Genomic DNA, 25,878 nt, shown 5'->3' with positions numbered 1-25,878 from the left:
CTAAATCCAAGGAAGACTAACTAACTTCGGTATTGGCCGCAAAAAGCCAATATCGGCCACACTCTATTTTACGCGATGGTCTTTGTGTTAAGAGTCTGAAAAAACACTCAATTGATGATCTGTCATGCATCAGTGCAGAAAGTTGGACAGACAGTTCCCAGGCAGATCATAATGTGACACTGTGATATGTTTAATGGGTGCTTTCAACATCTTGTTTTGCGAGACAGTTCACTTCTTTTTGTTGCCAAACTGGTTTAGGCTACAGACCTTCCTGTTTCAAGGTTTTAGAGGAAAGCAAGGGTTTATTCTAATTCCTTGTATACACTATGTATTAGTTCATGTGCAGCTGCACATAAATCAAGTGACCTCATGTCTTCGAAGAAAGAAGCACACAAAGACCAACAGATTATTCCCAACTCTGCACTTGTGTGAGTGTGTACGCCCCCTCCAGAATAAGAACGTATGCCTACCAGAGTTTTGTACACTCATGAGGTGTCAATGCAAATTGACCGATTTCGCAAAATTAAAGTGTCCTGCTGTTTCACAGTCCACTCTCTCCTGCGCTTTTCATTTCCTGAACAAATTTTGTCTTTAGAGCCAGATCTCAAATGTTCTTTTCTCCAGAGCAAACAGACATTAAACCTTGCAAATGGACTCTGGGAGTCCTGATTAAGACCTCCGCCTCAACCCCTTACAAAAAGTGGATTTGGATCTTGAGAGGCCAGGAACCGCTGGATAACAAGATTCAGCTGCTTTGTAATGTGTTTTTCATAATCTTTTCATGACCAATGTTATTTTTTGCTTTGCTTTTAACTCTCAAAATTGGAAGCCATTATATTGCATTTAGGAGAAATCTGGTTGGGTTAGAAACTGGCAGGTCTATAAAAGCTCTTACAGGATTTTACTCCTACCCGAAAAGACCAAAAGCCTCCTGGCTGAGAACTGGGATCGAGTTCGGCTCTCAGGCCATGCCTTTTGTGTAAAAAGTGGGAAACAGTAAAACAGGCCAAAGAGGCCCTTCTGTTTTGCCTTATGAGTCGTTACTTTAAGTAAATGATGTAATATATTGCTAATACTGTATCAATAACATTGTACATGTCCCTGATGTGGCCCACACATGCACTGGGGAGAGAGCTACTGTTTTTATGCTCCTAGATTGTGGGACATACTACCTCATCAGAAGCTCTCTGGGTGTAAACTGAACCTTTTTAATCTGGATTTTAATGGAGGAGTGATTCAAACCCCTTCGAGTGTTTTACCTCACGTTGTGCCGAATCGATCACAGCTGGAATATTGTGTTATCCCCTGCTGTTTCGAGACAGCCACAACAGGAAATAACATGCACCATCTCCAGGAAAGGATTCTGGCACTGATTTCATGCTTCGTCTCAGAGGGTAAAATCTCAGGACTGATTTTAAATTGCAAAGTGCATGGCAAGAAAGTCGGCAGAGAGGAGTTTGACATTTGACACTAAAACATGACTTTGATTACACTTAATCAGGATACCATAAAGGATTAAAATGCTCAAACTTCTTCTCCCAGTTCTATAGCCATGACTGTGTTTTTCACCATGTTTTTTAAGGGATGCAGGAAATACCAACACACTGTCTGCAACAGAGAATCTGTTTCTTTACTGATGTTGCGGATTCATTTGCTCAAGTTTTACAGAAGGAGTGCTGTGATGTTGCAAACAGATGCAGATCCCACCGGTCAGATAGGAACTATGAATGCAAGTGGTGTTGTGTTCTCTACAATATAAATGTTACTCTTTAATAAAATGTTTGTTATTGCCATGTACACATCACCAGGTTTACCCCTCCGTTAGATGCTGCTGCGCGTTCAGTTAAACGAGTCGGTTTTTCAGTGAAGGTGTGAACGTCATCAGCAGCTAGTTAACTCTGCGGCTCTATAAGCTGACTGTAGATCAGATGGGGCTTAACAGAATTAAAAAAAGGTCGGCTTTTGTTTTGTTTTTTTAAATGATGGTCTTGATGTGGTCCATGTACACCGATTAAACACTCACTTGATCATTGTTAGAATTGGTAGATAATTAACTAACAAAACGTTGCTCTTACATGCTCCTTTAACAAGTATCTGTCCACCTCCACCTTCTCTATTATTCTTTGTTGGAGTTGAGGGCAAAGAGCGGAACCATGAATGCCACGGTCCAGAAGAAAGCATGCTGACCTGGTTAATCAGCACCAGAATTACTAGTCGGTTATACAGCAGTATATTAGCCCCAAATAGGAATTGGGCTGACATTGTGAACATGAAAATGCACTTCATTTTGACAAGTAAATAGTTATGAGTATGAGGTAAAACAGCCGGTTAAACTTCACTAACAAAACAACAACGTTGGATAAGATCTCATCCTTACACTTGGCATCCGGCTCAACTGGATTCTGGACGCTCCAGTAATGACGCGTCCCTGCGGTCAGAGCATTTTCCCAAACACACAAACATGCACCGTGTGTGTACCTCTGAGGGGATGTCCCAAGTGAGCCTCTGTGGGAGGGGCAGCGAGCGGTCCACCTCGCCTTTACAGTGGCCGTCCTCAGTGTAGCCCAGCTGGAAGGCGTCTGTTGCCAGGGTGTACTGGAAAATACAAAGGACATGCTCATGTAACATCAAAATATGCAAGCCCCCCCCGGTCCAAACCCATACATGCAACTCTCTCTTAATTTTGAAATCGCTTCTTTATTTGTTTGGTCTTTTACACAGAGACCCTGAAATTAAACAGATGTTGGCTTTATGACATGTTTGCATCTGGTCTTATAAATAAAGCTGTGGCAAAAGAAAAAGTAAAAGAAAAGTATCACAGCAGCTGCATGTTAACATAACCAGCAGAGTTAATGAACCTTATTCTGTGACACTGAGAGCAGCTGTTAATGTTGCTGGGACGACTCCTGTGAACATCCTCCATCGGTGTCTTTGGTTCCCAAATATGTCCGCCCTTCTCTGAGGGACTGACCCGACACGAGAACAGTCACTGTCCACAGGATCAGCCGAGCTCCAACACAAGTAACCAAAGGTCACATAGATTGTTCATAAGGGAGCTCTCTCCTCCATCATACACTCCTTCTCAGCCTGCTTCTGTATTTACGTCTGCTTTCTGTTGAGTCATATCTTGTTTTTTAGAATTGACTTGATTTGATAGTTTATTCAGATACTAATACTCAAAAATGTCAACACAATTTGTTTCCTTAAATATATTCAGAAGGATCAAAGTGAAATGAAGAAGTTAGAATAATCCTAATTAATGGGGTCAAACGAATCACATTGGTTGTTCACAAAGAACTGTATGTTGGACAATAAAAAGCTTGGAAGGAATGACTTAATAACACCAGAGTTAGAACTACTTCAAGACAAATGATCAACAGTCAGGCCAGAGAAGATTTTATAAAACATGAGGCTTGTTCTTTAAATATGTTAAGGGACCGCGTTTACTGGATGGTTCATAATGCGTGTGAGAATTAGCTACCTGAAACACTTATTGTTTTTCTTTTCTTTTGTAACTTGTGTTGGGTTTCAGGTGTCTCCTTTTCGTTGTTTTAGTTTTTTTAAAATCTAAAACTACTCTTATCTTACTGTAAAACCTGTCTTTGTATGTATTGTATTTATCTTTGCGTTTTTCCAAATAAATAAATAAATTTAAAACACATTAAGCCTGGGTATCTTTTTGTATCACATGATCAGCATGTTGTTTTCCTTGTTCTTTAATGGCATACAATAAAGTATACACAGTGATGCTTTGGACGACCCTTTGACAAGAGCTTGTTTTTAATATGTCTATTTTCATGTCTTTAACGATGGCAAAAAGTAGTCGGGTGTATATTTCTGTTTATGTCGTGATACAAACTTAAAAGCTGCATATTTTTGCCATGTGAGGACACCACTGCCTGTAGAGGATCAAATGGAAGTCTTAACTCTTCACCTATGAGCTGATTCATGCCCCTCAACGATGGCCAACTCTTAAAGAAGTAGCGTGTCTTTGGAAAAGGTTTACAACCGGTCAACTTGGAAAGTTCCATTCCTACTTTGCACTACACCACAGTGGGTTTTTTTTTTTCACTTTCCCCATTAGCGCTGAAGCAGACCCACACACTTCCTGGAAATAAACACAACGCACATCTCAGGCACCCACAGCTTCAACAGTGGACATATGATGCCCTTTTAAACATCCTCTGCTGTATCAATCACACCACACTTTTCTTTCCACTGCTCATTAGTCCGCCACCTCTGCTCTTGACATCACCACATGATGACATCACACATTAAAAGATGCCATTCACAAATGTTCATCTCTATCCGATGCACCCTGAGTATCAGGATCAATATGCAGTAGTTCAAGGCTTACAATGTGACTGTCAGAGCAGACAAAGGAAAGCAACAGATGACTGCTAATAAACAAGTGAAAGTAACATTCTGCATCACTGTCAAGTTACGATGAGCATCTTAAAGTTGATTCTGTTTTATCCGTTTGCCTGTTTTAGACCAGAGAATCCTATTTCTTCGGTTAGATAAATTTGATTGGTCTTCCCACCGCCAGATGTTTTTTTTACCACTTACAACAGAAACATGTTTGAGCCTGAGGCAGTTCACTATCTTCTTCTTCACTATCAGGGTGAGATTACTCTTTTTCACGCTCTTCTTCACCACAGCTGTCAAACATTCTCCAACAAATCAAATGTGTTGGCTCGATGTCTGTGACCGATCGTATCAGCACAGAAACATGCAGCTGCTGTGGGGACTACACAGTGTCCGTTTTTGTTTTTCTTTCAAATGGTGACAGACTGTTGGAGAAAATCCAGAAAAGAACAAAACCGTAGACACACACACACACACACCTCCCAAAGGTGAGCCACTGTGGGTGCATCAGCCCAGGAGTGCTCTGCGTTCAGTCCGCTCTTCCCGTTCTTGTAGATCACAATGGAGAAGGATTTATCAAACCACCTGGAGGAGAAGAGAGAGAGAGAAAATGAAGATAGTGAGGAAACGGCTAATTCAGTGAGAAAGTGTGAGATTTTGAAAAACAAAGTAAAACGTGGCTATTCAAACATGACTCTGAGCTAAGCTAGGCTGTACTAATGCAGAGCAGTTAAGCTGAATGTGAAACATTTTGATCCAGTAGATGGCTGGGACTTGTAGTCACCTGATAGGATATTCACTATGTGACTGTCGACAATGATAAGAAAGACAGAGGTCTACATCTGTATCTGTGAGTATCTGGAGATCACATTTTGTATGAATTGGCGCTCTAAAGACCGACCTATCCACAATACAGCTAAATCAGCAGAAAGAATTTTCCAGGTTTAATGTTTTTTTTTTCCGTTTCAACTTTCATCATAACTTTTCCTCTGAACTTTTATGTTTCAATGCTTGTTAGACACCTTCCTCTTTTTTCTACTTCCTCTATACCGTCGTCAGCGGCGCCTTTGGTCCCAAACCCTCATTCATGTCGTCTGTGTCTTAAATCAGTGACACAGTGAATCCTACTGTTAGGGATCTGTATGTGGAGCTTTTTCCTACTCTGCACTTTTGTCCTTTTAAAGTACGTTTTTATGCTTGGTTGATTTCGACTCTTGACTCCGCTGGTGCAGCATCTCATTTTTTTAGATAGAAGTGCTGAAGAGGGACATTGCTCTGACCCAAAGATGAGAGAGCTCATTAATTTTTAACTCTGGTGCATTCTTTGCATGCTTTGTTTTGCACCAGTTGTTTGAACTCTTTTGACTGTTTTTAATTTGTTTCTAACTTAATTTGAACATGTTTTTTCATGATGTGGGAGGATTTGGTTTCCCTATTTTGAAGACTCAAATGTGCGTGGTGTGTTGCAACTTCAGCTGACAGCGGAGGAAAGGGTTCCCCTTTTATCTTGGCATTCATAAAACAGCCCAAAAGCACAGTGTAGAGATCTTTAAACCCATCTAAAATCAACTCTCCTCCATTTCCTCACCTATCGTAACATTTCCCGTGGAGCAAAGACTTAGCGTAGCGGTCCAAGTTTCCCACGGGGTCTTCTCCCCTCATGCCTTGTTCCTCATCGTCCAAAGTCACGAAGAAAGCCGCTCTCTCGATGGCATCCAGCGATCGCTTGTTGATACCAGAGCTGAAGTACTGTTTCCTCATCTGAGACCAGGGAACCCTGTGGGGGGGGGGCATTTATTCATATTAAAACACAAAAATGATTTGGAACATTTCCTCTATTCACACACGTCTCTTCTCCGTGTGTGTGTGTGTGTGTGTGTGTGTGTGTGTGTGTGTGTGTGTGTTCTGTCACTAACATCTGCAACAGATCATGTTAACATCAACATTGTTTGAGCTGTGAGATGCCACACGCAGTGCGGGTCTTTTCTCCTCTCCTTTCACTCAGTTAAGAATATGAGCAGATGAACCTCTTCTGCTCTTGCAGAAAGCTTCTCTTCTTCTTTCCAGCTCTGGTCATATCTTTCCTGTCCATCAGAACACACTATACACTCAGCACTCACACTCACTCATTTCTTAATGATACAGAAACATGTGATTCGTTTCCTGATCCAAGTTCACGTTTCCTTTTCGTCTCGGGGTTTTGAACCCAAGTCATTCTTTTCTGCAGACCGCACACGACTAACATATCATCAGAAACTGATGAACAGAATTGATGCATATTTTTTTCTTACGAGCTCTTGATTATTGTTTTTGATGCATTTTTTTTTTTACACTTATATTTTTATCTATTTTAATTTTTTGCACTGTGTGATTTTCTTCTGCTAGATAGATAGATAATTGATCCAGAGGGAAATGCTATCCTGCTTTGCTGCTGTAACACTGTAAATTTCTCAGCTCGCGAGATGAATAAAGGATTATCTAATCAGAAAATGAACGCAGTGCTGAAAACTGAAGTGAACACTTAAAGTTGGATATTGTCTTTGGTTTTGTGTTTACATTATTGATAAATATACATACTGTAAAATAAATATGACCATTTAGTTTTGTTGTGTTTTAATGCAACAGGATATTAACGTGTTGAGTTTCAGATTTAGGGTTTTGATCTCGTTCTGTGATTCTGCTGTGTGCAGTTTCATTCAAAAACACCATGAAGGTATCGAGTGAGGCGCGTGAACTCTGGTGCCATCTAGTGATCAGAATCAGCTCAGCTAAAAGTCAGACCGTCTAACAACCACAGGACAACGTTAGTTTGATATTTAACACTCGAGTTATGTCTGTCACTAACTCCACAGAGTGACGGAGTGTAAACTGAACATCATCGCTTCATTTATAAACGGACGCGCCTGGTTGGTTGTGACAGATGATGAGTCATGTAACATGCTGTGACCGGTCTTTGATGACACGGCGTGAACTTGGATGTTGTTTTACACGGAGAGTTAACAGTTCTATTTGAATACAGGAAATATTCTTAAGAGTTTATGCTCTTGGAACAAGCAGCTGGAAGCTCTGTCCACGTTTTACACCCGCCTGCTTTTCTTCCGGGTCCAGGTGGCGAGCGATGACAACTTCACCCAGGAGAAATAAGGTCGAGCGATTCTTAGCAGAGCGCGAGGAAACTGATGGAAATCTTTGTCTTTTTATGGACTTTTTTGGCTGTATCTTTGTGTGGTTCTTCTCCCTCTTAATGCATTCGCCGACCTCCAGCCGCGTGTTTCTTGATATTTCCCTGCAGGAATCATTCACCATCCGGCAGTCTTTACAGTGTTTTGATGACGACTTGTAGAGATGGTCGTGTTTTCTGACCTCTTCGATTACTCGTGTTGTTGTGTTGTGACCGGAAAGCAACTGCCGAAAATGACGTTCTGAGCGGACCAATCACAGTCCTTGCGGTTCGCGTCGACGCGACACGTCGTCAGGATATTTTGGAGGTGCGCGTAGGGCAACGTCGCCACGCGGAAGCATAAAGTAGGCTTTACTGGAGGAAGGACAGCGTAGGCAGTAGTGGTGTTGCAGATCACAAATCTCACCTTCTTGATCAGATGACATATTTTGATCACGGATTGGTTTTTCAGAAGATTCATAGTATATATAGATTTTATAAATTAACTTCCACTCCTCTGCTTCACACGATTCAAACATCGCTGCAAATCAAAATGCTTCTCCATGAGTCTTAATAATGTATCACATCCTGTATTGTTTTCATTACAGGCTTTACCCAGTGCTACATTTCCAATAATAAAAGAGGCAGCTTGATAAGCTGGTTTTTTTTGTAGAACATGCTTTAAAATTGGAGAACAACAGATTGAAATTGAAAAAACAGCCTTCTTTAAAACATGACGTAACACCCCACCGTTTGACCGTTGTCAAACACACAAACACAGCGACCAGCCGTCACCAGCATGACAAATACAAACATCCAAAGATGAAACATTCTTTACACAATAAACCACGAGCTTTGATTCCTTCCACTTGGAGTTCCTACCTGTCTCCGGCAGTGAGAGCCCCCAGTTTCTCCTCCCCGGGCTGAGGGGGTGAAGGGTCATCCAGGATCCTCTGGATCTGGAACTCGATCTCCCTGGGTGACAGCAGCCGGCCTGCCCGGTACACCCACAGGCGGAAAAAGCGTCCTTTGTTGTACACGGCCACAAACTCGCTGTCCTGCCAGTGCTGAAGCACATCTGTGGAGGACAGCAGGGTTACACTGTCTGCTAGAACATTCTCATCTGTGCGAGGAAGAATGTGTTTCACTTCAGCTTTACTGAGCTGATGTGTGTGTGTGTGTACACACACACAATCCAGGCGAGTGTCTCAGTCAGATCCCTTCTGTTTTGGATGCCTATTAGTACTAATTCAAGTAAAATATTCCCTCTATGACAGGTCACCACATGAGTACAAAAACAGGCATTAATTAAAAGAAAAAAATGTGTACACACACACCATCTTTAATTTCTTTCTCTATTACCACAGATACAGATTTCTATTTTAGTGGATCTTTGTTTTCTGTGCTCTCTATTGCAAAGAAGGATTTTTTATTTTCACGACATAACAAAAGTTGAGTTTATTGTTTAAAGAGCATATTGCAGGTTAAAAAAAAAAGTGTAATTAATATTTTATATAGTCTGTTAATGGCTGTAAAATAAGTAGGTTATTTTTTTAATATGTTCTACAACACATAAGTGCTCTAATTTAGAGGAGAAAGTGGCTGTTTTAGCATAGCCGTTTAGAACGCGCTTTTTTTTCAACAACGCGTCATATGACGTAACATAAGGGACTCCCGTTCTCTGACTCTGCTTTGATCGGCTTTATGCATGCATGTATGAATGAATGAATGAAGCCTTTATTGCCCCTGGGGGAACTTGTCTTGCACCGAGAGCATAAAACACTTTACAAACAAACATTTAAAGGCAGCACAAAAGAATTAAAGCACAAAAAACAGGCTAAAACATGATTAAAGAGGTCTAATGATACGTGGTAGTGAGTGAGAATAGACAGGATGCCTCCCTGCTATAGTTTGTAATTTGCGCGGCGCACATTCGGGTGCATAGTGTAAGTGGCTTGATTATTCAAAGTGTTTTTTGGTGAATTATTCTCACAACCTCAGAAACGATCGAACAGACACGTTGAATATTTCAGCATCAGACACAAAAGCGTTTCCTTATTAATGATTTAAATCTCTGGGTGTTTAACATAAAATATTATATATGCAGACAAGCATTTAATGATTTGATCTGCTGGAATCCTCTGTTATATTCTCTATATATTATATTGCGCGTAATAGACACCGGACAGTCTGTATTAATATATGTAGTCATACGATTTATTATAAATCCAACTCTGTTGCAACAGAGCGTGTGCGTGTGCGCGCAGTGGGGAAAGACGGAACGCGCAGTTTGGAAACGAAACACAAGCTTTACTTCTGTCGTTCCTTTATCCCATTAAAACTTTAAACTTTTTGTAGTAGCCTAATATATGTGCACGCATTAAACTGTGGAGTGTGTGCTGTTGTGCATGTTTGTGTGGATTACGTGCGCTGTGAACTCACGTCAGGAGAATCCTGCAACATAAACTGTATTTTCTATAACAACGTGAGCACTGGGCTGCATCAGGAATAAACAATAAAGACATAGTGCTGCATTAGCAAAGGCCGTGTAATCGGGTTCTATGTCCGTCTGTCTGTCTCTCTCTCTCTCTCGCGCGCGCGCACACAGCGCGGCACCGTAATACGTTGTACAGATTTGCCGTTTTTACGAGCAACTCCCATACAATGTAAAGGGGAATGATCGGCACTTGCACCTTCTACAAATTGTTTTTTAATTGATTGAATGTGATTACAAACTTTATATATGCTGATGTGAACACAACACCCGCCCATATATGGCGAGCTGACACCTGTCACTCAGCAGGACGCCTGCTCCGGGTCTCTCTTCTCTCCTGAGGCCGTTATTCCTTTAATCCTGCCTGTTTCTGCTCTTTATCACATCTAACAGGTTCAGAATAATAAGCCAGCGGACCATTATATGTAAAGGAATACATATTTTCTTCCTATTTATTGACGGGAGTGACACTGGGATCCATGATTTTCTATGTTAAACAGACGGGGATTCAGCGGGACTCCCTCATGTTACGTCACAGCCGAATGCGGAAGTAAAAAGCAAAGACGTGCGAACACGTACTAAAACGTCTCCAGGAGACCCTGTGGGTTATTAATTTCAGAATTTCTTTAAAAACAGTATTGTTAACGTATTTTCCTATGATTAGTTAAGTTTTGTCTTTAACCTGCAATATGCTCTTTAAATATCCTGTGTGTGTGTGTGTGCGTTAGGTGTTCAACAATGTCAGAGCTCAGACAAGAAAAAAAGACGTCTGTCAATCACAAGAAAGATCTTGTGTTTTGAAGGTGTGTGTGTGTGTGTGTGTGTGTGTGTGTGTGTGTGTGTGTGTGTGTGTGTGTGTGTGTGTGTGTGTGTGTGTGTGTGTGTGTGTTAATTACCGGTCTCTTTTCCTGGTGTGCGCGTCGTGTTGAACATCCTCTCACACTGGGCAGCACACAGGGGGATCACAGTACCCGGAACGCGACTCTGAAAGACGTTGGAAACAGACACTATTTCAATTTTCAAATTGAAATAACTTTATTGATCCGTTAGGAATCTCATTCGTAGCAACAGTAACCGAGTAAACCGAGCGACACTGTCTAATATTTGTCTTCATTTGTCAATCATTTATACACTTCCCACTGTGAAACAAACAAAGACCTCTATGAGCCGTCTGTCTGGCACTTCATGAAGCTCCATCTTTTGGCTGCTTGAGACCCAGCCGACTGTGACCCGTGTACTCAAACTTTTTTCTGTCACTCCCCCTTTGAAGGAGGACACATTTCTCCTCCATCAGAGGTTCATTTTCAACACGGGCCTGTTGAGACACCCATGGGTGTCTTTTCTTCCCGATTAGGGTCGAGACTTTTAGCCCTTCTCTTGTGTCTTTTTTTTTTTTTTTAATCTCTCTTGACGTTCATCAGACATGTATACACGCTGGTGAATGCATTCATTTGAATACTTTCATGCACACGTGGAGATTGGAGAGGTAGTATGGTTTCTGCACTGTTCTAGCCCTGCTGGTTTTTTGTTCTGACCTCACAGATATGTAGACTGTGCGCACACATGTTAGAAAACTTTGCGGGCAGTTTGCAAAACCTTCAACAGTTCAAGAATCCTTTGCGTATTTTTTGTCCTGAGACTTCTAAACCTTGGCTGCGGATCAGCTGAAGTCTTTGTAGTTTTTCTTAGCTGAGCCTTTGCAGGCTCTGTGTAAAAACAAACAAAAAACAAAAAAAAAAAAAAAACCTCCCATTCTAAAAAGTTTTACCTTCAACTCCTTGGCTTGTTATCGAGACGCAGCAAAAACCGAGAGAGCAGAATCAACTTGGCGGAAAGCAGCTCGACAAAACAACTGAGCGTTTGAAGTTCTATATTCTACAATCAGCGGACGCCTATCTTTTTCTTTCTCTCTCTCTCGTCGCCTGCAGAGCATACAGACCTGCTTACCCACAAACAGTCCAAGTCAACAGGCCTGAGCTGCGTGTGTACCATACATAGACTAAAAGTTTTTGATTTGTTCCAGTATGTCTCCACAGTGTCATTCTGGACCCCGTGGAACAGTAAAATGCACATAGACTCAGAGATTCTTCCTCTCGTTCTATCCCTCTGCGTGCGTTCTATCTGGTCTTACCGGTTTGAGTTCCTCCCTGTTGACCTTGCGGCGATAGAGCAGCAGGGCAGTGATGGTGTTTCCTGCTCTTGCCGCCTGCACTGGTGTCGGGGTCACATACAGAAAGTCCTGAAAAGCGTGAACAACACGATCATTGTAATTAAAACAAACTTTAAAAAAGAAAAAAAAAAAGTGAGCAGTAAGCAGCTGTTTACCATGCCATAGTAGTTACTGTTGACCATTAGGGGACCTCTGCTCCTCAGGTAGATGTATTCCTCCCACCAGTCACTCACCTGGAACCAAAACAGGACTGTCAAGTTGGACTTGCAATTCATTTGAAACATATGGGACAAAAAACTTCCGTTCACTTAACAGGAACACAACAAACAGAAAGACCTTTCATAAACCTAATTATAGTCCAATAAAGAGACAGAATTGGATGTTGTCAAAATGTGTACCAATGCAGACACGTCTGACATTTTCATGCTCTATTTTTCAGTTTTGAGGTCGACCATCAGCACTGGACTGTGATGCATTTACGGAAATTCATCAGATTTAAAATAAAATCGAGATAAAATCTTTTTTTTTTAAACAAAGCCTATCAGGGCATGAGAGGCTGCATGGATTCCTTACTGTGTATAGACCACTGTTGATGGAATCAGTGGAGAACTCCAGTAAGGACTTGGCAGAGCGTGAAGTACGGTGCAGACGCCGTCTTCATTGTTTCATTGATAAAATACAATTCAAGTGGCAAACGAGCGACACACTTCTCTACAAAGGAATCAGCACCTCTCTGAAGAAACTTAACTTACCGTAAATTTCGGACTATAAGCCGCTACTTTCTGTCGCGGCTTTTAACACTGCGGCTTTTAAAACGATGCGGCTTATTTATGGATTTTTCTTGCGGGACAATGAGCTTGTGCCGCAAAAACATTTGACTTCGTCACATCGGATCTTAATATCGGTCATTTTGCGCTTCATGCACGCACCCTCATCATGGAAAACACACGGAGAAATACATATGATGCAGCTTTCAAGTTAAAGGCGATCGACCTGGCTGTCAAAGAAGGAAACAGAGCTGCTGCACGTAAAGTTGACACTGACAGCGACAACGAAAAAGAGACTGAGGAAGTGAGTAATGAAGTCATTCTGAGGCAGTGAATGGATGGACTTTTTCCTGTGAAATATATTACGGTAATCTTTTTTATCAGCCGTGTTACAGACATGTTTGATAAAGGATTTACAGTAGGCTTCATATTTGCGGATGTTACCGGTAGTACGTATTTCATTAAAAGTTAAAAAAATGTCTTTGTGTCACGTCTTTCTGTGTAAATAGCTCTTGTTATACCGTGGACACCTGTGGCTTATAATCAAGTGCGGCTTATATATGCACAAATACATTTTTTTACCTATTTTTAGCCGGTGCGGCTTATATCCAGGTGCGCTCAATAGTCCGGAATTTACGGTAGTCATTAATTCCTTTGTGTCTTCATCATTAACGGTCTTTAAGAGTCTGGAATAATTTTTTGTTTTTAAGATTTATTTTGGGCATTTTTGCCTTTATTATAGAAGGAGGAAAGTGGGCAGAGGCGGAAATCAGGGAGAGCGAGTGGGGGGAGACATGCGGGAAAGGAGCCACAGTCCGGACGTGAACCCGGGCCGCCCGCTTGAGGCCTATCGCCTCGATAAGTCGGGGACAAACGCACTGCCACTGCGCCACCTTGTCAAATTGCTTTATGGACTTTCATGAAAGAAAAGTTTTCATTTAATGATAATCAACTCATTGTGAACTCAACAATCTTTGTAGTTCCTGTGTGTGTGTGTGTGTGTGTGTGTGTGTGTGTGTGTGTGTGTGTGTGTGTGTGTGTGTGTGTGTGTGTGTGTGTGTGTGTGTGTGTGTGTGTGTGTGTGTGTGTGTGTGTGTGTGTGTGTGTGTGTGTGTGTCTTACATAGTTGGTGGCCCACAGAGCTTTCAGCTTCAGGTAGCGCTGCAGGCGGTTTCCAAGGTTGGACTCAAAGTGTTTGGCCAGTTCAGTCATTCGTTTATACTCCGGGTCAGCCAGCAGAGGGCGCACTGACTGCAGGTACTGAGACAGAACACAGGAAAAAGAAAAAGGATTTATCAAAAATATTTGTTTTCATTTGTGATGATCATGTTCTCATCGCTGACTGTTCTGACCTCAGAGTTCGGACCAGACCTTTGGCTTTCATTTACAAACCGTTAGAAGAAACTAAAACACATCCATGATGTCTCTGATAGTCAGGAAATGTAGCGTGAGAAAAAAGTCGTTTGATAGTAAGAAACAAAGCTTGTGAAACTAAAAGGAAATCAGTGATGGGATGAAAATGAGCGAATGTTGACATTTACTGAAAGTCGTATTTATTTTTGAAAATCTGAATCCATTCTATCGTTTTACTTTTTAATATTTATCCTGAAATACAAGAGACGAATAAAGAGCTACATATAATGCTCTGTGAGCTGTCTACTCACCCTGCTCAGAGTGTCTGTGATGGGAGGAACAGGCAGGTGAGGCAGAGACGTCTGATAGCTGTACAGCAGAGGCTTTCTGCTCGATAACAACCTCAACAGAGTCTGAGAGAGAAACAAACAGGAGCACACGGGGAACATTCAAACCTATGCGATGTGGATTAGAAGTTATGACACGGTCGTCTTTTTCAAGCCTCTTTTCCGTGGTGTCAAATCAAAGCGGGATTTTCCTACCACCCAGACTTTGGTGACGTTGGAAACCCTGCCGTGCTGCTCGAACATCCACTGATGGTAGGAGAGGAGCAGCTTGAGGCAGAACCTGAGCGCGAGGATGAGGGAGAGCCACAGTAGAGTACTGAAGACGAGGGCCGACAACATCGTCTGACCCTGGGCACTGAGGGACACGTGGAGGCTGCAGAGAGAGAGAGAGAGCGAGAGAGAGAGACAGAGAACGGTTGAAATTATAATGATTTGCTCCGTTTGTTAAATATATATATATATATACATTTAAAAAAATACTTTTTTTCTGGCTTTTTTGCCTTTATTTGAGAGAGAAAGAAAAAGTGGATAGAGCTGGAAATTGGGAGACAGAGGGGAATGACATGCAGGAAAGGGCGTCAGGCTGGAGTCAAACCTCTACCTGGAACTTTCTTCAAAATTACTTGAAAATGGCCGACCTTATTTCACTTGAAGCCTTTGGCTCAATCTTTAAAGGATAAAAAACGCGAGGCAATCGGACAATGTCTCCGTTTCTGAACTGTAACCTGTCATCACGACTATGCACTTTTTATTGAAAACTGATCTGCACATTGTAATTGTTCTTTTTTTTTGCAAACAGTTTTAATTATGACGTGTGCTGCTGCCCTCATGGCCAGGTCACCCTTGTGAAAGAGATCCTGATCTCAATGGGTTAATTAGCTGGTTAAATAAAAAAATAAAATGAAAACCTAGGCCGCCTGCGTGAGGACTAACAGCCTCCATACGTGGTGACGCGAGCGCCGCCACAGTGCTACAGGTGCCCCCGTTAAATATTTAATATTGTTTTTTCTTATATTATAAAATGAAACTTTGATTATTTATTTTTTCTTTGTATTTAAAAATTTTGAATTGAAAGAGAATGAGACACAAAAAGTTTGTGTAATAATAGGAGATTTCATTTTGTTACAATAATCCTTAAATGCATACATGACTCTTTGAACACCACATACACCGAGCTGTGAGACCGACCTGTTTGACTTTATACATCCTAAACAGTTGCTGTAAAAACCTGAAAAAATAAATGTTTAAAAAAAAAAAAAAAAAAAAATCCGATCAGATTCCTTGTGATGAACGTTACGGATATGAGGAATCACAATCGAGTAGTGAGACAGTACAACAACTACATCTGCGGGATAAAGGAGGAAGAAAATCTGAGACACAACATTAGGTCATCCAAAAACACACTAGGAGGAACCCGTGACTCTCCGTCATATGTACCTGGATAAAATAACAGAAGGATCAGTCCAGAATATATTTGTCCCTTTGTCATTTTCACAGCAAATAGTTGTTCTTTATTAAGCTGAGGTTTGTTTTTAGAATTGTAATAGGTGAGGACTTGACAGAAGAATTCTTATACTGTGGGAATAATTTAAGCTCCATCAAACACGAGGAGTAGCCAACACATAGGTAAAAAGAAGACCACCAATGTAAGTTTAAAAACCCCTCGTATAAATCTACATGTAGAAAATCACAGGTTAAACTGTCAGATTTCTGCTGATTTTTCTGAAACCGTTAAATCCAAGCGGCAGTGTTCTCAAGCACCAACATGCGTCATAAATAAGGTGGGATGTGTCAGGACGGAGCGAGCGAGCGAGCGCTGTCAGGAGGCAGACGGGCTCAGTGATGTTGTCATGTCAGTGAACAGACTTGAAAGAGAAGCAGACGCACCGATCCTTCTCAGCTCCGCACTGACTCAAACAGTTCTCTATGTTTGGAGGTGATGATTGTTTGATCCGTTTTGTTCTTCCTTGGTGTACTTCATCTGTCAGACTGGACAAAGTGGAGCTGCCACTTTCAGCCGTTAAATTAGCAGGTGGCTCGGTGCTCTCTGGTGGCTGAACTGAAACTTCATGTAAACCTTTGGCCAGTGAACAGAAGTATGTGCTGATATCAATCTAGCCTGTCTGTCAGTCTTTATCTATTTCAAAGCGTTCTCTATAAAACCCCTGTAAGTCAATAAATGCTTTTTAAGACGTGATTTGTTTAAAGACATGAGTCAGCTCGGGCTGGAAGATGAATCCATTTTATCTATAGAACAGGTTTGTGCTAAATCTAGATTTTCAAAAATACACAGCTCAAAAAAAATAAAGGGAACAGTAAAATAACATCCTTGATCTGAATGAGGAAGTATTCTTATTAAATACTTTGTTCTTTACAGAGTTCAATGTGCTGACAAAATCATCAATGGAAATCCAATTTATTAACCAATGGAGGTCTAGATTTGGAGTAACACTCAAAATTAAAGTGTAAAAACAAACCACAGGCAGATCCAACTTTGATGTAATGTCCTGAAAACAAGTCAAAATGAGGCTCAGTAGTGTGTGTGGCCTCCACGTGTCTGTATGACCTCCTGCACCTCCACAACACCTGGGCATGCTCCTGATGAGGTGGCGGATGGTCTCCTGAGGGATCTCCTCACAGACCTCAACTAAAGCATCCGCCAACTCCTGGAAAGTCTGTGGTACATTGTGGTGTTGGTAGATGGTGCAGACATGATGTCCCAGATGTGCTCAATTGTATTCAGGTCTGGGGAACGGGCGGACCAGTCCATAGCATCAATGCCTTCATCTTGTAGGAACTGCAGACACAATCCAGCCACATGAGGTCTTGTTTTGTCTTACATTAGGAGGAACCCAGGGCCAACTGCACTAGCATATGGTCTCACAAGGGGTCTAAGGATCTCATCTTGGTGCCTAATGGCAGTCAGGCTACCTCACACATGGAGGGCTGTGCCGGGCCCTCATACCACCCTCATGGAGTCTATTTCTGACTGTTTGAGCAGACATGTACATTTGTGGCCTGCTGGAGGTCATTCTGCAGGGCTCTGGCAGTGCTCCTCCTGTTCCTCCTTGCACAAAGGCGGTGGTAGCGGTCGCGCTGCTGGGTTGTTGCCCTCGTCTCCTGATGTACTGGCCTGTCTCCTGGTAGCGCCTCCATGCTCTGGACACTACGCTGACAGACACAGCAAACCTTCCTGCCACAGCTCACATTGATGTGCCATCCTGGATGAGCTGCACTACCTGAGCCACTTGTGTCAGTTGTAGACTCCGTCTCATGCTACCGCGACAGTGAAAGCACAGCTAGCATTCAAAAGTGACCAAAACATCAGCCAGAAAGCATCGGAACTAAGAAGTGGTCTGGGTTCACCACCTGCAGACTCACTCCTTTATTGGTGATGTCTTGCTAATTTCCACCTGTTGTCCATTTGCACAACAGCATGTGAAATTGATTGTCAATCAGTGTTGCTTCCTAAGTGGACAGTTTGATTTCACAGATGTGTGATTGACTTGGAATTACATTGTGTTGTTTAAGTGTTCCCTTTATTTTTTTGAGCAGTGAAATATGTCCATAATACTTTCTCACTTTTCTTTTTTTTTTTTTTTTAAACTAAAACATCCGATAAGTTCTCTCTCTGGATGAGGCCGACGCCCCGGGGTGTGTGTGTGTGTGTTTTTTACCTTAGTGGCAGGTGCTGCTTTATCTTGGTGATGAGCCCCATGCTGGGATCAGAGCGCATGTACATGGTAGCCAGGATCGCTATGACGACAAAGAGCCAGGAGGAGGGGCTGGCAGGATACACACCCTTGATCACCCCGTTCTGTTACCCCAGAAGAAGAAAAAAAAAAAACAACACTTAGTAAAACACACACACACACACACACACAGAGGTAAGAAGTAACTTTTAATGGCACATCCCGATATTTTGGCATCAGTAATCTCCAGACATTGTTGAATATTAACAGAATTAAACAACAGAAAAATAAATTTCAAGTAGATATAATTTCCTTTTCAAAAGTATCTGGATTATACCCCAATTTCGAGAAATGCACTATTATGAGAATTGGATCATTGAGAGGTACTGGTTTTATTATACAGCGTCCGGCTCCAGTCAAGTGGAATAATGGCTCAGTAAATGTACTGGGAATTCACATTCCAGACAATCCAAAAGATAAAGTCAAGGTAAATTATGAACTGAAGATGGAGAAAATTGAAAAGGCTTTACAACCTTGGAGAGGGAAAACCCTCACGTCACTGCAAGGAAAAATTACATTGATTAATACTCTTGCAATTCCTCAGCTGGTTTTTCTCATAACGACCCTTCCGTCCCCAGAGCCATCTTTCTTCAAATATTTAAGTTCCTTTGGAATAACCAGATAAAATTAAAAGGCTATATATATATATATATATATATATATATATATATATATATATACATATATATATATATATATATATTAGAGTCCACCACTAACAAATAATAATCAGAAAAAAGCCTCGTGTGAAGGTGTGGATGGACACGCCAGGGTTTATAAAGAGGGGACATAATAGTTATCAGACGTTCCAAAATCTTCAGGGCAGATTTTGTGTAAGTTTCTGTTCTTCCTTTTTCATTTATTTCCAGGGTAGTCGAGAAGTTTGAGAAACAAACAGGAGCATGTGTCAGCCCAGCAGGGGCAGAAATACATTTTACAACACGCCTGTTCATGTTTGGAACGCCTCGTCACTCATTACCTGCACAGATGGGAATTCAAACCCTGCAATAACACTTCGTCTGCCCTCGGCAAACAAATGACACCCTGCACAGCGCACACACCGTAACTATGTCAAAGCACGACGACACACAGTCGTACCCACCCTTATGCGGCTAACTCGCTTCTTCCACGAGCGCACCCCCGACAGGTAGATCTGGTTCAGGGCCTGGTAGGACAGCTGCAGGTCGATCCCTTCGGGCGTTATGGTGAACTGGAAAGCCACCGCCTGGTGGGCCTCCGCCATCGCTATGGAAACAGAAAATAAATGGAAATAGAGCACATTTTATTTCTTCCATTGGAGAACAGTCCACCGTGCCGAGAGAATCACTGTCCTTGTGTTCCAGCTTTCTTTAACCAAACACCTGGAGCATGTGCTGGACCTCACTGAGATCCAGGCATCACTTTTAAATCAGGATTAGCTCATTTGTCACCGTTTGTTTTGGGGCACACCCTTACTATCGAAGACGGTTTACAGGCCCGGCTGGCAGCTCAGCGTGTTTGCAGTCTGTCTCGAATAAACGCTCTGTGTGACAACATTTGAGTAATCTAATGCGTCAGAGGAATGTTGTTGTTGCCGACTGCTGCCGCTGAGTAAAAAAAAACTGTCCTCACTGTGGTCCCATGGGAAGCCCTCATTCATACTTCTCCAACTCAATAATGAGGAGAAAGCAATGATTTGTAATCTGATCGCAGGCTTTGCCAAGTGTCTAAAAAATGTAAGTATTATATAACAGCCTGGACATCCAACACAAAAAGGATCTCGATTTGGTTTGTGAGAATAAATATTTTGAAATACTGATGATACACTTTGGACAAGTTTACTCATTTGGATTGAGTGGATGGTTACAGGCCATCTCACGACGATCAGCATTGTTGTAGTTGCATAACAGACAACAGTCCAGTATATTCCTTACTACAAGACAAGTCACCATCACTTTGAAACACTTTGCGGTTCAGTCAAATGTATTTAGCAGACAGACTGACACTTCTGGAGGTCATGATGAGAATCAAGCTCTATGTGCAGCTGCTGATCAACCAAAAGAGTGTATAGTATACACTGAAGCACTAAACGGCTTTGTTATGAGTGGCTGAATGAATGGTAGCTCTCTCGATGACAGGCGAGAAATGAAAACACGATCAGCAGAAGATGCCTCGAGATCGAAGGAAAAAAAAAATAAGACGATGCCTGGACTCCACTGAGGCTGGCTTACAGCGACACTGTAATCATTTACAGAGACCGCTGAAGAGGAACAGTGCTTCTCGAACCGTGATAAGTCCAAAGGTTTGCTCTAAAAACCTCTATAATCTAAACATTGAAACCATTTAGGTTTACATAGCGAGAGCTTTGCAGATTCTTTACCGTTCACGTGACTCACAAACGATGACCCTGATGATAGAAGTAGTTACTGATGATTGATATGATCAGGATCTTACAAAACTGGATCTTCCATGAAGTTTCACTGTACATTTGTTCTTTGGCAAAGGAAATGTTAGTGATGACAATAAGTTGGCCTGAAACATCTTACACGCCAAATGAGCGAGGAATAAAGCGGGTTGGGTCGGGGTGTGCAGAGTGTGAACTGAACATTCCTGCACACAGCATAAACAGCTTCTTTTCCCTGAGCCTATAAAACTGGTTTGTATGCAAACATAAAGCGGATGTTCTTCGTGTCCTCTGTGCATTAATGATTGTCGAGCGCGCATCTAAAATAGGATAGAAGCATGTACTTTGAGTTAGAGGACACGCAACATACAAGCATGTTGAACTGTGTCACGTAGCTGAGTTTACTGCTTCCCATCTGGACTCACTAAGACTTGTCTGATTGACTGCTATATACACCGCATTCAGGAATAATTAAATAAGAAAACAAGATCGGAGCTTTACTCTTTTCAATTGATGCTCTACATTTGTTGGTGCTTTCCTGTAAAAAGAAAATCAGTCCCGTCTCATTTGGCTGTTAAATACAAAGCTTTAAGTCTCCTCATCAGCTGACGAGAGCCTTTTGTCTCATCTGTGAGACTCACCTTAAAGAGTCTTTCTACAGCTGAACACTGAGGCATCCTTTCAACCACATCCGGGTGAAAAAATGCAGCCGTTTGGGTTCACTATTACACTACTATTTTGGAGGGCTGTTCTTATTCTGAGCTGAGCAACTACAGATGAGTTTGTGTCAGCCTCTGCTTGACACGCCCCGATGGCGGTTAAAGTGTCAGGGAATTTGTTAAAACAGGAAACTGCCCAGGCGTGTAAACGGGTTTTAATGACCAGGGCCCGTTTTAGAACGCAAACGCCGAGTCACTTAACCACGAAATGACAGAAACTCTGGATTTTCCGTTTCCGAAAGAGATTTCATTAAACCCGAAAAAGAGGGGTAAACTCAAGCCAACTCAGTAACTACAGCCCCGTTTCCACACAGCAGTCCAGTACGGATCGGTACAGTTTGGTACGGTTTGATTCGATTAAGCCTGATCCCGTCTGTGTTTCCACAGCCACCCGTGCCCTATTTGGTAGGCGGCATGTAAGCCGGATGACGATAGCGGCAATGTAAATAACGTCATATGATAGCAGCTAACCGCTAACAAATAAACTCGACAAAGGAGAAAAACACTACACAAACAAAACCAATGCTGAAACACATCCAGCAGTTCATCTACTCTGTCACTGACATGTGACTCTTTATTACAAAAACTCAATCAAGCTTGGTTTCAGAGTAGGCCATGTGCCGCGAGGAGAAATACAGACGTAAACAATCAGCTGTGTTACAGTCAGTGGTTTAAACACAGCGGAGTTTTGTTTGCCGACGTAACACGGGAAGTGACAAGTCTTTAAACCAATCAACGGACTGCAGTGTTTAGCTCCACCTTTTCGGATCGGCTCAACATTCTTGGCGCCCCAACGGAAGGGTCCCAAAAAGTGGGACGGTACAGATCGGTTATTTGGGAATCTTTCCCGGGATTAGTCGATGGAAACGCCGCAAAATCCGGGCCGTACCGAGACGAACCGAGCCGGACCGTTTACGGTAACTATGTCACCTTGAGTTACCCCTCAGTTACTATAGTAACCGAGTCAGTGACCTAGCCTTGTCGGAAGCAGGTTTTCTTCAACGAACCCCGAATTTCTCACGGCCTCCTCTTTCAGAGCCGGAAACGCCCTTTCAGTTTGCTCCTTCTTTCATTCAGTCCGTATCACACACACGTTAGTAAAAAGTTTGTCTGAATAAAAATCCAGGTTGTTTTATTATTATATGTCCTAGTAGACTGTAGACTACTCTAGCATATAAAACAAACTAAAGAGGATAAATGTGAGAGGACATTTAGCCTGTTTGTGTGACGCCAGCATTATGTTGGGGGCAAAGACAATGCACATTCAAATGGACACTGAGTGAAGTTCACTTTGTTTAATGTGTCAAATATGTTTAAATACCATGAGCCTTGTTTGTTCTTATGTTTCATCTTGAGCTGTTTCAAAGACGCTGCATTGCATCTCAGTGAAAATAAGCTTGCTGACTGGAGCAGCCGTTTTCTCTCTCTCCAGCTGCCCTCGTCTCCGTACAGATGTCGGCCTTGGCTGTATTTAGAGATGGTTAAAGTGCGAGGATCTCTTTTGTCGTCTCCTGTTACCATGGTGAATCATCGCACCGGGACTCCATTATTGTTGACTTTTTTATCATCATGGTGTACGCACTGAACACCTCCAAACTCTGAAGATTTTCCCACCTGAGGTTGTCTCAAGTCAGAGCTCAGATAGACTGACAGTTTGTTGGAGCTTGTTTTAATGAAGAGAAGACTTGACTGAAATCTGTAGATTTCACTGCTGGCTGTGTTTCTTTTTGACTCCTTCTTGTTAATTTCCTGTTTTGACCGAGTCAGCGAGGAATGTTTTGTCGGCGCCGTTAAAGTCAACTTCACAGGCTTGAAACAGACCACGTAAACTTGTATGGAAACTTACTCCTTAGTTCCAAAAGCTCAAATCCTCCAAAAGAGTTTCTCAGCCTGAAGAGCCTGCAGCAGTTTATGTAGGGGGACACGACGGACCCCTGCAGCTCTAAAGTTAAAAGGCAAAGTGATGCACAGCTGTTTCAGATGAAAGAGGCCTCTGGTACATACGGCATGATTACAGGCCCGCACCACAGAAAGGAGGTCAACATAAAGAGCAATCCGTCTGAAGTTGTGTTTGTCCAGTTTTCTGTCATTTCTCTTCCAGCTAAATTACTAATTCTGTATTTGTCTCACCGTTATTTCATGCAGCTAATTGTGTGAATAATCTGTTTTAATGACGGGCGGGGTTCGACTTTTCACTTATAATAATAATTTACACTTTATTAATCTTTACTTATCTGCTGAATTAAATCCCCTATATGTTTTAAAGCAACACTACGTGTTTTGACATTTGACAAATGTTGCCGAGGGTACCTACATCCCACCATTCCTCTTGTGATGACTGACCCAGAAAGTGTCTTGACAACACTTACTAGTGTTCTCAGTGCTTACACTGCTCTTAGGGGTGAAATAATGACCTCAGAGTAGGACTAGGCAATGATGAGAAACTAATACAAATGACTTGTACTGGTAGACAGATCAGCAGTACCTTACCTGAAAAAAAGAAGATTGAATTTGTTTTCAAAAATAAAGTGTTACTTGTAGTTTTGCTGCAAACTCTGCACTTCAAATGCTTACTTTAAGACTGGTAACTTACTAAACAATAACAAAACTAAGATCATTTGGTTTTCAAAATTACATGTATCACACATTATATTTTCATCTGAATGTCCTACTTCTGCTCTAACATATTTAAAACTAATTCAAGTAGAAAAGTAGGTGCAATATACACACGTGTGATTGACATTTAATTGTTGAGACACTGTTGAAGAACAGGTTTTACCTGCTTGAGTGGAGTAGCAGGTGGCGTTCACAAGAAACTGTCTTCATTCAACAGGCATGCTTCGCGCGTGCACGAGCAAGGGCGGCGGGAAGAAATGCGCGTGCACACAGTATGCACACGGTTTACAATCCATCTCAACTTCAGTGAAATGTCAAATACATGAGCTTTTGTTTGCTTAAAGACAGGCCCGCTTAAAATGTGCCTGGCCTCCATTTTAAACTTGTTTAGTTCCCACTCCTTCACTTCTGTTTATGCATTTCCTTCCTGTTGCCTAAGCGAGTAAAAATTAGACAAATATTCTTGCTATCGCCAAGTTTAAAATCAAGCTTTCCATGTTAAGACTATCTGGCATACTTCACATGGTTTTCCATAATGACAAATGTAACAATTTTAATGTACACGCTGGTTTTTAAATAAGCTAAACTGTTTCTATGATTTTCCTTGAAGACGCTGTAGCCCAGATAATACACATAGCCTGTGTTGCAAATTTAGCATTAGCTGATAGCAAAACCTTAAAAAAAGGTTAAAGGTTAAAGGTCCGTTCTTATAGGACTTGTTTGAATGTGGTGGAGCTTGTACCGGTTACGAGTAAGGAAACAGTCTGAAGCAACCATGTTGCTCTCCATCACCAGCTACATCATCATGATCATGTGGTCAGACACACACACAGATTCCAAAATAATACATATTATACAGACTATAGCACAACTGTATGGTCAACTGTATGGTGTAATAGCATGTAGTAGCCGAGTGTAATATTATTTACAGTCGATGATTTCAACACACAGTGGTCCATTCATGCTCAGCTCCATCTCCCACTCCACACCATGCACAAAAGGCGACACAGAGCAAAAGCTCCGAATTACAATATATTTAAAAGTGCAGGGACAACTTTACTGTAAGAGTTGATAAACACATATACCTTGAGTGTTTTTGATGAGCTTTTTCGGGGAGAAGGTTGATGTGGAAAGTCTGTTTGTAGTCCTCCCTTCGTCTCAAGGCAGCAGGAGTTCTCGGCGAAAGCGAGTTTTCTCCAACAAGGCAATCACTGCCAGCAAGCAAAGATCGTTAGTGAGAAAAGATGACACCCTCTACCTGCAAAACAGGAAACCAAACCGGGTCTGTGTGAAATGTTGGTGTTTAATTTGACGAGTTTGTACTGTATAAACTGTGACCCATTAGTTAAGATGTGATGAGAAAATATCCCATTTATAGAAAAACTGTAATGAAAGTACAGTAATCAAATAAATTAGAAAATGATAGATATAAGGGGCTATATTTATTACTCATCCTGGTACAAGTTATCTTTATTTTTCTTTTTATCGTAATGTGACATTAAACATGCTGTAATCGTGACAATTTCACCGGACGAGGAAAGTTGAAAAGCACTTTGCCAAAGTAGTTAAGTTTGCTTGATTGAGCATTTCATGAACATCTCTGGAGCCCGGTGTCAGAGTGAGAGCTCTTCGTTTTACATTACTCCCCTCGGGAAGCTAAATTATGTCATAGGATACGCCCATCTCGTATCCCCATGACGTATTAAGAATACGTTTTTAATATAAGGGTACCTCTTTGTAGGGTGAACT

The 25,878-nt window shown here is 41.7% G+C and overlaps 2 protein-coding genes across 3 annotated transcripts in view; one reads left to right on the top strand and one right to left on the bottom strand.

The window, feature by feature from the left end:
- cpt1a2b (carnitine palmitoyltransferase 1A2b) overlaps positions 1-25,400 on the bottom strand; it is a 37,607-nt gene extending 12,207 nt beyond the window's left edge. Inside the window, exons 1-13 of the mRNA XM_079366608.1 lie at positions 25,215-25,400; positions 19,514-19,656; positions 18,337-18,476; positions 14,855-15,032; positions 14,624-14,725; positions 14,082-14,219; positions 12,348-12,425; positions 12,154-12,261; positions 10,919-11,006; positions 8,411-8,606; positions 5,957-6,145; positions 4,848-4,953; positions 2,479-2,595 (exon numbers count right to left, since the gene is read on the bottom strand). Coding sequence (XP_079222734.1) covers positions 2,479-2,595; positions 4,848-4,953; positions 5,957-6,145; positions 8,411-8,606; positions 10,919-11,006; positions 12,154-12,261; positions 12,348-12,425; positions 14,082-14,219; positions 14,624-14,725; positions 14,855-15,032; positions 18,337-18,476; positions 19,514-19,654 — 1,581 coding nt within the window. The 5' untranslated portion in view covers positions 19,655-19,656; positions 25,215-25,400. The remainder of the gene's footprint in view (positions 1-2,478; positions 2,596-4,847; positions 4,954-5,956; positions 6,146-8,410; positions 8,607-10,918; positions 11,007-12,153; positions 12,262-12,347; positions 12,426-14,081; positions 14,220-14,623; positions 14,726-14,854; positions 15,033-18,336; positions 18,477-19,513; positions 19,657-25,214) is intronic.
- Positions 1-25,878, top strand: part of prl (prolactin) — a 90,204-nt gene that overhangs the window by 16,454 nt on the left and 47,872 nt on the right. The window lies entirely within an intron of this gene.

Source organism: Symphodus melops, assembly GCF_947650265.1.
Source record: "Symphodus melops genome assembly, chromosome: 17".
In the NCBI taxonomy this organism is placed as follows: Eukaryota; Metazoa; Chordata; class Actinopteri; order Labriformes; family Labridae; genus Symphodus; species Symphodus melops.
Note: the sequence above shows the minus strand (reverse complement) of the source record. Positions and strands in the feature narration are given on the sequence as shown.